General features: G+C 54.0%; 1 protein-coding gene across 1 annotated transcript in view; it reads left to right on the forward strand.

The window, feature by feature from the left end:
- Nucleotides 1-8,900, forward strand: part of Marchf10 (membrane associated ring-CH-type finger 10) — an 85,440-nt gene extending 76,540 nt beyond the window's left edge. Inside the window, 3 exon segments of the mRNA XM_047542763.1 lie at nt 178-291; nt 5,351-5,393; nt 8,457-8,900. Coding sequence (XP_047398719.1) covers nt 178-291; nt 5,351-5,393; nt 8,457-8,509 — 210 coding nt within the window. The 3' untranslated portion in view covers nt 8,510-8,900.
- Nucleotides 8,901-11,770: the final 2,870 nt, after the last annotated feature.

Below are 11,770 nucleotides of genomic sequence, written 5' to 3' on the forward strand. Positions count from 1 at the left end.
AGAGAACTCCACCCTGGGCTGCCTCCAGCTCTGTCCCTGCTCCCCAAGGGTGGGCCTTGCTTTGGAGTTGGGCTCTGGTCACACTTCTCATCAGCTCTCAGTCTTGTTCGCCTCCATCTGATTGAGATCAGGAATATCTTGTAGACCTACCTGACGAGCTTCCTTTTCCATATTTAGGCACAAAATGAGCTGATGAACTCAGGCTTGTACCTGGTGCTGCTGCTTCACCTGTATGAGCAGCGGTTTGCAGAACTCATGAGACTGAACTACAGCCGGGTCTCAAGGGAGAGGGTAAGTCTGGTCCCGACCCCGCACTGTCTCCTGTAGCCTGAAAAACCCTGGGGTATGTTCCCGAGATGTGGCCCCGTTGAGGTCCTCATGGTCGCTTGGTAAGATAAGGGACTCTCATCAGGACTGAGATTCAGCAGCTGCTACGTGTATCTACCATGACCCTCTGGCTGAAAAGTGATAATCGCATAGCTGCTTAGTATTAAAGCATAGTGACTAAGTGGTCATCAGTGATCACCTAAGCGAGCGTCCCCCCAAAATAGAGGCCAGCAGGGATGCTGGGGTGGCGTGTGCACTGTGTGAGTGTGCCCTCTGCCCGAGCACGGAGGATTTGAGAAATAGTGGGACCTTCCTCACAGGAGGTCTGGTTAGCTCTCAGACTGCAAGAGGACCCCTCTCCCTGATTTGCTTTGGGTCCCTGGTTACATCATACCAGGGCACATGGGCGTGCGTGTGTGTGTGCACACATACCTGCTGAAGAAGAAAGGATGCCAAGAAATAAAGATGCTGCCGTGAGCCTGTAAGAAGCGTGGCCACATACTGACCGGCCGTGGTCATCCATGGCCGCCCTTTAACAAGAAGCCCAGGGTCCCCTAGGAAACCAGGTGATGTGGAGGAAGAGGCCCACTCCACTAACAGGGGCTTGGCCTTAGCAAGGTCGACCATGGGCTGACCTCTGAAGTGTTCTGGGACACCTGGTCACTGTCAAGTCAGCACCTTGAGCCCCACGAGCCTTCCCTCTTCATCAAACGGCTTGCTGTGGCCAGTCCAGGCAGGAGCCCGGACAGGGCACCGTCCTTTCCTTAAGGTCACGCCAGGGGCCGCTGTGCTCTTAGTGTCTTGAATTCCCAGGACACCCCTTGAAGTTCAGATCCTGACCTCTGCTCATGTCAGAAGGTCATAAGACCGTGAGCCGCAGTGGCAGTGGACGAGCCACAGATGGCGCCACGAGGCAGTTTAGTGACCTGCCATCCATCCTGTGTGCCTCTCTTCCTCCTTACTTTCTTTTTTCTTCTTTTCTCCTTCTCTCCTCCTCCTCCTCTTCCCTCCTCAAGTGGACAGGAGGCATCTGCCACACCACTCATGCCTAGAGATCCAAGCCCCGTGACTCTGGTGTGGCTTACGTGGCACAGGTGTGGGCTGCTGTGATCTGTTTGGAGCCACCCCTATTAAAAATACCAGATTCAAACCACTCGTCATTCGAATTCTAGATTCCTTCCTACTTCAGACACTGGGCTGTCAATTGAGAAAACAGGCTGGATCTCTGCCAGTGTATCTCCTCAGGAATCTTACCCTCTTTTTGACCCAGGCCTGTCCTTCCTTAACTCTTCCATGGTTTTAATGGTGACGTAAATTCCTCAGAGAAATACATTTTTTTAGAAAAGGAAAGTACAGGAAGCAGGAAATGATCCTTTGTTAACATTTCCATAACCTCATTTTCATGATTTCACGTCTTTTTAATGAACTTTTTATTGCACGCTGAGCGTCGAGGCTTCAGGGTTGATGTAGGTCATGGATGGCCCCCATATCAGTGAGCTAAGGTGATGGACATCAGCCACTGACTGCAAAGCAAACACGCAAAGACAAATAGTACAACCCGACAGATGAACACCAAGGCCAGAGAGCATTGGTGCTAAGGAAACTTCCAGTAAAACCATTCTGAAGATGGCGTTTGTTACACCAGGAGCAAGTTGGGAACCCAGGTGGAAAGATGCAGAAAGAACCAGGCCGCACTCGGCTCTCACCACCAGCTCATGTTTAATCTGAGAAACCCTGAGATAGGTCCCACTTCAGCCATCAAGCAACTGGTACAAACCACCAGCGAAGAGGCAGCCACGAGAGAGCAAGAAACCAATGGCTTTTGTCACATTCACACTCTTATCAGTTTTTGTCTTGGTATTTTCCTACAGAAGATACTCAGATTCCAAGGGTAACATTTAGCAAAAGAGAGGTACTAAGTTGGGAGAGAAACCCTCCTGCCTGTTCTTTTACCTGCCAGAACCAGAAAATCGTTCACGTCGGCCTTCTTGGCTGTATCTCATTAAGAGACCCAGTGAGGAGGGTGTGAATGTTGGTGATCTCTCTCTCCCCACTCTGACATGCCCTGCCCTGCACAGGGGAGAAGATGGACTCAGGGAACGTGGCTAACAGCCATGACGCCACAATGTCCCTTTCTTTGAGGAGTTAATGACCAAGTTGGGAGACAAGACTCATGTTTATAAAGCCAGAAAATAACTGAAAAGGAGCAACTGAGCAAGAGAACCAGGGGCCCAGTGAATTCCCAGAGGCTGTGAAGTCGACAACACAGCATCCCCCCTGGCTGGGGCTTCCTGGGCTTCAAACAATTCTGCTAACCGTCTCTATCCTCAGTGAGGTTGTGAGCTATGTGGAGACAAAGCTGGGACTTCTACTCCTGCTGGGTACGGGCTATGTCACAGTTGACCGCTGACCATGTCCCTGACACTATGGATTCCAGGAACACTGGGGAATTATGAATGTGCTGAAGAAGGAAGCTGGGGGTGTCACAGGCCACTCGGGCACAGAATCCTATGTCTTCTGTATCCCACGGCTCTCCAGTGCTTAGAAAATGCCTGGTACATAGTAGGTGCTCAGAAACTTTTTTTTTTTTTTTTTTTGGCACCAGGGATTGAACCCAGGGGTGCTCAGCCACTGAGCTACATCCCCAGAAGCCCTTTTTAAATATTTTATTTAGAGACAGGGTCCTGCTAAGTTGCTTAGTGCCTCGCTAAGTTGCTGAGGCTGGCTTTGAACTCGTGATCCTCCTGCCTCAGCCTCCTGAGCCACTGGAATTACAGATGTGCACCACTGCGCCCAGCACTCAATAACTTTAATGCACAATGAATCAGAACCTACTTCTTCCAGGACACGAGGCTGGAGTTATACTTTAGAGAAAGGGATAATACACATTCCTAGACAGAACAGAACTCTAGGTCAAGGAACACTCTAAAATCAAGGTATGTTCATTAATTCTGCATACTTACCATGTGCCTAGCTCTAAATGAGATGCTGAGGGTACAGAGAGGAATAAGACCCTCCTTGCCTGTCAGGTGCTCAGAGTCTAAAAGGAGAAGCACACTTCGCCAAGAGGACCTCAGACTGTGCCTGTGTCTTGACAGCAGACTGAGCTGGAGGAGGAACTCGGTGCAGAGCAGAGTCAGATGAGAAGAAGGACTCTCACCCTCGCCCCCTCCTTTCGCCTTTTCTCCGAGACAGGTTCCCCAGCCCGGCTCTGCAGGGACCCCAGCCAGTGTTTGGGAGGCCTCACTCTTAACCCCTCAGGTCATACCCTTCGCCAGCCTAATGGCGATGCTGCTTCCATTATCAATGTTTACACCAAATTCTTGAGCGCATGGCAGATGGACAACGGATGGGGCCAGGCAGGGTACTCCCTGCCAGGGAAAACCCAAAGGCAAAGAAAAATCCAGGAGTGGTGTGACCAGGCTGGCAGCAAGTGGCCCGAGGCGTGGGCAGGGAGCTGTCAGGAAGAGCTGGGCTCTGGCTCTGGGGGCCACTGAACAGCACCCAGCCTGGGATTGACAGGCCAGGAGACTGGGGTAGCTGTGGGAGCCGCATGGAGGGTGGGCAGGATGGTGGGGGAAGAGACCGCCTGGGCAGCATGGGGGCATGGGAGAAGGGCTTGGGTGGGTGAGGGGAAAGGGGCGGGCTGAAGGGAGCGCTGACCTTGTTCTCCGCATGTGCCCAGTGGGACAGTGGCTTTTCCTCACTTCAGAGGCTCCTGGTAGGAGCACTGCCAGGGAATCTGGTCCCCAGCAGCCTCCCCTGACCTCACCTGGCCTACCCTTTAGTCCATGGGAACACAGGCAAGCCAGGGAGGTGAAGCTGAGTGAAGCTCTTTCCCTTCCACTCCCACATGGGGCCTCCCATTGTTCAGGGCCTGCTCCCTTACAGACGCTAGTCCAGGCTTCCTCTTAGCCTGGATCTTTTCTCCATCTGGTTATTCTAGTGTCTTCTGTTCATGGTGACAAGGCCAGGCTAGGGGCAGGGGAGGGGAGCACAGTGCCTGGGAGGCCGGCCAGGTCTGGAATGAACTCTCAGATCCCATTGGTCCACTCATGCCCCCCCCCCCATTCATAGGAGGTCTACAAAACCAAGAACTCTTACCTCTAGGGACCAAACCTCCCCAACACAGGAGGAGCCCAGGTTTGGCCCACAGTCAGAAAAACTTCCCGGCTCACCAAGATAAAGTTTTTTGGCGGGCACGAGGGTTGGTTAGCTAGACACCTTCACCTGGCCGCGGCAGCCAGGAGAAGATAGAGGCAGAGGTTAGCAGGATCCTGGTGTAGAGTTTACCAGGTAACCAGGACCTGTTACCCTGGATGAAAGTCCATCCTTCTCCTGCCCCTCCCCCTCTCCCCGGGCACAGGAAGAGCCCAGGGACCAGAGCTAACTCCCCACTGACCACACAGTTGCTCAGTAACACTGTCCCGCACCCCTTGTTTTGCCCCCAGCCTGTCACAAAGCCCCGCTTCTTCCAAGGGAGGAGCACAGCCCCTTCTGCAGCGGATTCCACATCCCTGCAGCCTGGCACAATGGGCTCCCATGGAGTACACAGTGTTTCTTATTGTAGCATAAAATGCCATAAAGTCAGAACAAAGAGAGGGCCCAGGGCCTTGGTGGGTTTGCTGCTTCCTGTGAGCAGAGAATACAACCGATTGTTTAAAAGCCAGCGGAGAGGCGAGTGGCCAATTAGCACAGCCTTACCCCCACAGCCTGCAGATGCTGTTGGGACCATCAGAAAGGGATTCTGCTATTCAGATCAATTGCTGAAAGGAAGCAAGTCTGTTCACACGGCCAAATTTAGAAGCCTTGAAACAGCAAAGGTGACTCAGGTTATCGCTGCGGCTGTCCTTGGGACTAGCTAGGCTGACTATGGACCCTGCCCTCAGTACCTCTGCCCGTTCCTTGCCCCTTTAAGGTGATATAAGGAATTCCTAGAACATTCTTGAGACGAGGGAATTATACATCTGTTCACAATTGCATTGGAAAAACAATTCATTTCTCATTGTCTTCTTTCTCCTAGTTGTCAAGAAATTACCCACAACCCAGACCGGAAGAAAATGAAAGTAGGTTTGGGGGTCAGTCCTGCCGTTTTGAGGGTGTTTGCTAAATTATTCCTTTTCTGTTACTGTGTTGAACTTAAGCCTATGGAAGGAAGTAATGGCCAACACCCAGAGGCAAAAATAACCCCAAAAAGCTTGGGAAAGTTCCTGCAGCTAACGAAGGCTAGTCCTAGTATGCTGGATGCAGAACAGATAAGAATTTAATTCATCCTGAAAGCAAGGAGAAGGGTCAACAAAGGGGCAGAGGGTATCAGCAGGCAAGAGATAAGGGTTCTTTCCTTTCCCTTGCTGGGATTCTCCAGCATCCAGCACTTGATGAGCTGGGATTGGTGGGGGGGAATGGTCTGCCAGGATCCTGTCTGGGATTTTCCTTCCCAAACTCTGAAACAGGGACTGGCCATTACCAAAAGAAATTGCATTCAAGACAAGCAAGGGCTTGATTGGATTCTCTCACCATTAGGCCCAATCCAGTGGGTCCACTGCATTCACAACAAAGCAAACAGGTCTGAGAAAAGTCCCTCAAAGAAGGCAGGACAGGGATCTCCAAGCAGGTCCCAGAAAAGTCTCCTCACTGTTACTTATTTCATTCTGGATTGGAGAAAATGTGCCTAATTAAAGCAAGAGGGCTCAAAGTCAGACTCAGGAAGAACTTCTCTATCAGCAGGGAGAGTAAACACTGCAGTGAATTGAGGCGGGTGTGACAACTGGATCCCAGTAGGTTTTGTGAAATCATAAAACTACCTGCCCAGAAAGGTTTAGAACAGTGGCTCCTGTGCTGGCTTTGCCATCAGAATCACCGGGGGACTTACCCAAAGAACGAACCCCCAAACCCTCCGGCGACGGGCGGGGCCCTGAAATGTCTGTCACACACAGGCCCCGGTGACTCTGATGCAGCCCTCATGGGGATGCTTTGGGTAACCCCAGAAGGCCAGCTGCCCAGGGTGCGGCCCAGCTGGGCCCGAGAGAAGCCAGTTTGCCATCGGGGCCGCAGTCCCGGGAGCTGAGCTGACCCTTTGCAGAGACCCAGGGGGGGGGGCCCCCCTTCCGTTCACAAAAGGAGCCCACCGAGCCCGGGTCCCGGCGCGACAGCGGGGTCCCGCGAGCCGGCCCGGGGCCCAGAGCCCCCTCCTGCTCGCGGGGTCCCGGGGACGCTCGGGGGACCGCGGCGGACCCCGGCCCTGTGGCCTGGCGAGGTCTTCGGAGGACCTTTGTGTCGCCGCCGCACGCACCACCTCCGGGAAAACGCCTCTGCGCCTCGGCCCGGCCGCCCCGCGGGTCCTCCGCTCCGCCTGGGCGAGAGGGAGCCGAGCCCCGGCGCAGCCCGGCCCGGGGACCCGCAGGCCCGGCGCCGCGCCCAGCTGCGCCCCCTGCCCTGCCCCGCCCCGGAGGCGCCCGCGGCTCTTCCCCTCGCGGAACCTGCGGCGCGGGGCGCGCCCGGGCGGGTTCGGCTGGGCAGGGGCGCCCCCTAGTGCCCCGCGCGGGCCGCGCAACCTGCCGAGCCCCCAGGCTGCGCCCCGCTACCCGGGCTCCGGACGGCCTCAGCGCAGGGCAGAAGCGCATCCTTGGTAGGCGCTTCACGAAAGGCGGTGGATGAGGGCACCCCTCTCCCTCCCTGTTGCTCCTGGCTGATGGCCCCACCGACCGTCCACAACTCTTGCCATCCTTCCGCGTGAACGAGGAGCAGCTCTAGGGTCCACCCCCCCGCCCCCCGCCCCGATGGGGGTGCAGCCCGTTCTCCCCTGGAGAGCTCTCCCCGGGTCCTCTCCACCTGCCCCGGTCCTGCACAGTCTCCGGACCCTGGTGGGCACAGCGCAGGCACAAGAGAGCCCTGCACAGAGGGACCTTGGCGTGCTGGCCAGTCGCTGCCCTTGCCTGGCTTCACGCCAGAGCCATTATCAAGACAAGAGCCAAGACAGCCTGAGACAGAGCCAGAGGCCTCCAGCCTCCTTCTGGGCCACACTTTTTTCCTGCCCCACCCCCCAAAACTGGCATGACTCACCTGGTCGGCAGCACTTTGTTTATATGTGCCGCCAGCGCTGAGTCGCAGCTGTGACCTGCCACCCCAGCTCAGTTCAGGTAAACAGGGAGGGAAAAGGCAAAATATCAGGGCACACCAGGTGGCACAAGTGCCAGCTGCCTTATGGCTCTGTAGTGCCCACTGGGCGCCCTTTCCTGAGTCCCTGGATATGCGTGCCAACTGTGACCCATCCCCCAACAACACTTTCCAGCTGGCACAGATGATTGTTACCATAGCCAAGACCAAGGCCCTGGCAGGAAACAGTGCCACCTGCCGATGTCCAGACAGGTGAGGACAGGAACTGAGGCAGGCGTAAGGGCTCTCAGGCCAAAGACTGGGCCAGAGCACCTTCTTCTTGCTCTCCCCCAAAAAATCACAGGATGGGCAAGGGCCTGGGTACCTGTGGAGCTTCCTCTAGGTGAAACGTAGCACTGAGAGGTCCTGGTAAGATGGGGGATGTCACTGTCCCCAACTCCCTTCCAATCTTTAACAGTCAGAAACCTTTCTAAATAGTCAGTGCTTTTCAAGGCGAAAAGAAATACACCGAGAACAAGATTTCCCCCCAGAATAAGGAGGGCCCTCCACCCTTCCTGCTCCACTGGGACCCCATTGCCACCCCAATGCCTCTTTGCCCTCCACTCTCCTGTCATGTGTCCTGCCTCGACATTGACCCTGAAAGACATCTTAGAAGCCCAACTCAATCTCTCCACTTCCCTGTCACCTCCACTGTCAGGCAGTAGAGATTAATGAGGGCACATTATTCTGAGAGGAGGCAAAGTCTCCTCCCCCTTTTGGGACTGCCGAAGTTAGCGTACAGGCAGTTGGGGGTGTGGAGATGACTAAGATGGATTCACTGAGTGACTTAGAGTCCAGCTTGCCCTTGGTCCAGCTGGAAGCCCTATAGGTCAGTCTGGGGATTCCCCAGCCCCAGACTGCAGATGTCTGTTCCCCACACTGTTCCAGGCACAGTAGCCATGTGCCGGGTCACTGGGCCAGGGTGGAAGACAGAAGGGCAGCCCTGTGGCCTGAGAGATCTTCTTGTTTTCTAGATTCTGAGTTGGGAGATGGAAATGAAAGCGTTTATCCAAGCCGGGTCATCTAGCAAGGAAGCTGGCCGTGGAGCTCAGCAGAGACCTCTCCACTCAACAGCCCCTCTGATGTCCCCACACACCTCCCTTCCTCCTCCTCCTCAGTGAAACTGAAACCAATGTGTTCCAAGTTACCATTTGTATCTTGTGCCACTCTCTCTTTGGGGTCTGGCTTGAACGTCCCGGGCAGCAACAGGAACCAGCCCCGTCCCAGAGAGCACAGGTCAGGCAGCCTGGGGCCGCTGAGCCCCTGGCAGGCTGTCCTGCTCCTGCCCCTCAGCTCAGAAGCCCAAGGGGACCCAAGGGCCCTGGCAGGCCCAGCGGACTGGGATCCCACTGCCGCGGGCGCCTGTCCGGCCTCACTCCACCCCGACTGGGATGGAGCGGTGCCTTCAGTAAACTGACTTTATTCTCCTGTCAGGTCTGATGCTTACTTTCCTCCATGGATAGAGACTGAGGTTCTCTAGGGAGAAGGAGAGGGAGAGGGAAGCACAGCTCACAGCCCACCTCACTTCCACTTCTGCTTGCTGGCCGCCACCACGGGGGTTGACACCTCCCTGGACTCCTTGGGCTGGGGCAGACTAGCACGCCCTGGGAACCTGCTGGGCGTGTGGACTCCATTCTTCCCTCCTAATTGCATCTAGGAGCACAAAGACTAAGAGGGGATCAGTGAGGAAAGTGTGTGTGCGTGTGTGCGTGTGTGTGCACGTGTGTGTGTGTGTGCGCGTGTCCAAGAGAGAGAAACATAGTTCAAAAAAACAACAAAAATGGAGGAAACGACAATACGTGCAAATATGTTATGCTAAGTGAAAGAAACGGCACAAGAGACCGCGCTGCCGGTGATTCCATTCATATGCCATTTCTAGAAAAGGCGGAACTAGAGAGAGAACAGCTCTGCGGGGCTCTGGTAACTGGGAAAGGAAAAGGGGTTGACAGCGGAGGCGATGGCCAGGACTTTGGGGTGATAAAGATGTCCCAAGGCTGGTTTGTGGTGATGTTTACACAACTGGAAAAATTTGCTCAAGCTCATTGAACTGCACACTTGCAATGGGCGGACCTGATGGCATAATTGTGTGTCTGAAAAATGGAGGAAGAGCCAGAGAAGGGGTCAGAGGGAGGAAGACGAAGGAGGGCGGTGAAAGAAAGAGAAGGAAAGCTGCTCTCTCCTGCCTTCAAGGCCCACTCCTCAGACTGCGGCAGCCCCTACTGGGGGGCTCAGAGGGTGGATGTCACTGCAAGGGGGGCACTGAGGTCAGTGAGCGTGTCAGTAAGGTTCTAGGAAGGCCGGACTTGAAGTACCTTAAAACCTCATTTCCCTCCTCCACGTGTTCCAGTTAAACCAAATGGCCCAACGACGGGAAATAAGTTCAGCCAGCAGCTGAGACCCAAGAGCAAAGATGAAGCGAACAGGACCCCTCTGCCTGTTAATAGAGCCCAGAGGGGTCACTCCCGCTGCAAATATCACTGGGGTCTAAATAAGACTCCAAACCTCAGGTTCCTCCATTCACACAGCCCCCACCCCGCCCCATGAGGAAATGGGCCCTTATTTTTTAACAACTTTTAAGATTGAAGATTTGTCCAGGAGCCACCACCGAGGACAGTGTAAGAAGAGACAAGACTCCAGGCACAGTGGCACACGCCTGTAATCCCACCAACCCGAGAGGCTGAGGCAGGAGGATTGCAAGTTCAAGACCAGCCTCAGAAAATTAGTGAGACTCTGTCTCAAAATAAAAAATAAAAAGAGAGGGGGATGTAACTCTGTGATTGAGTGTCCCTGGGTTCCATCCCCAGTACTATGGGGAAGAAAAGGGGCACATGATGAAAGTTTTATAGCCAAGTGTGGGAGCAGGTGCCCGCAGCCCAGTTACTCGGGAGGCTGGTGAGGGAGGATCACTTGGGCCCAGGAGTTCAAGGGCAGCCTGGACAACATGGTGAGACCCCCCCCAGCCCATCTCAAAAAATATATATAATAAGTTTTACAGAAAGCTGTATGGAGTCCCAGGGGGCTGTGTGCATCCTGACAGTTCCACCTTTAGCTAGTGTTTGAAAATGATTACGTTTTTGAAAACTGTTCTTTTCTACAGGAAACTTTGGGGCATTTACCTGTACAACCAGGACCACCTCCCATGAGGTTGGGGGTAGGAGAGGACGTACCCCAGCCCCTCCATCCACTCAGTGTGGCAGTGGCCCATGGTTCTGCCATGTGGAGCTTTTCATCATCTGGTGTCAAAAGGACCAAGGCTCATTGATCAAAAAGAAGTGCTGCGGCCGGGGCTGGGGCTCAGTGGTAGGGTGCTTACCTAGTGGGCGTGAGGCACTGGGTTCCAGCCTCAGCACCACATGCAAATGGATTTGTTAATTAAAGGTCCATTGATAACTAAAAAAAAATTTTTCTAGATGTGTTAAAATATTACTTAAAAAAAAAAAGATGGGGCTGGGGTTGTGGCTCAGTGGTAGAGCACTTGCCTAGTACACATGAAGCGGTGGGTTTGAGTCTCAGCACCACATAAAAATAAATGTATTCATCTACAACTAAAATATTAAAAAAAAAAAAAGTGCTGAAAGGGGCGTGCTTCCCAGAATCTAGTGGTTCTGGTGATTATTGCCAGAATCCACTAGAGGTCGAGGCACAGCAGGTGGGTCATGGGTTCTTTCCAAGCCTTGGCTCTTCAGGCATCAAGCATGGTGACCTTCCCATGTTTATTCACCATCAGCTAAGCACGTGCCACACTTAGCAGAAAAAACACATGATGCTCACATGGAACTCAGTCTTATGGGGACAGTGGGACATATACCAGAAAGGTCCCATCAAGGTATATGAGCCTGCAGATCCACTATAAAGCACTTCCTATAAGCCAGGCCTGGGATGAACACACAGCTGGCCCTTGCCCCAGAATGGTCACAATAAGCGGTGAGGCACATGTTGTTGATCCCATGTCACCTGGGAGCAAACCCAACCTCAGGAAGGATAAGCAACATCCCCAGGTCCACAGAGTAAAAAGTTGGTTTGTTGGCCAAGTACACACACCTGAGGCCTGTATCCCACTACCCAAGACAGCACATTCTTGACCAGCTTCAAAGTCAGGGGACTATGGGGTCACTAAGATCAAGGGGTGCAGCAAAGTCACCTGGAGAAGAGAAGGCCTGAAGGGATGGTGAAGGCCAGGGATGCACAGTGGGGGAGGGGCGGGCTGTGCACACAGATGTGGGGTAGAGGGTGCATTTGGCCACGATGGGGTCATAGGGCAGGTTGCTGGGAGGGCCCCAAGATCAGG

The sequence above is a fragment of the Sciurus carolinensis genome, chromosome 3 (assembly GCF_902686445.1).
Source record: "Sciurus carolinensis chromosome 3, mSciCar1.2, whole genome shotgun sequence".
Taxonomy (NCBI): domain Eukaryota; kingdom Metazoa; phylum Chordata; class Mammalia; order Rodentia; family Sciuridae; genus Sciurus; species Sciurus carolinensis.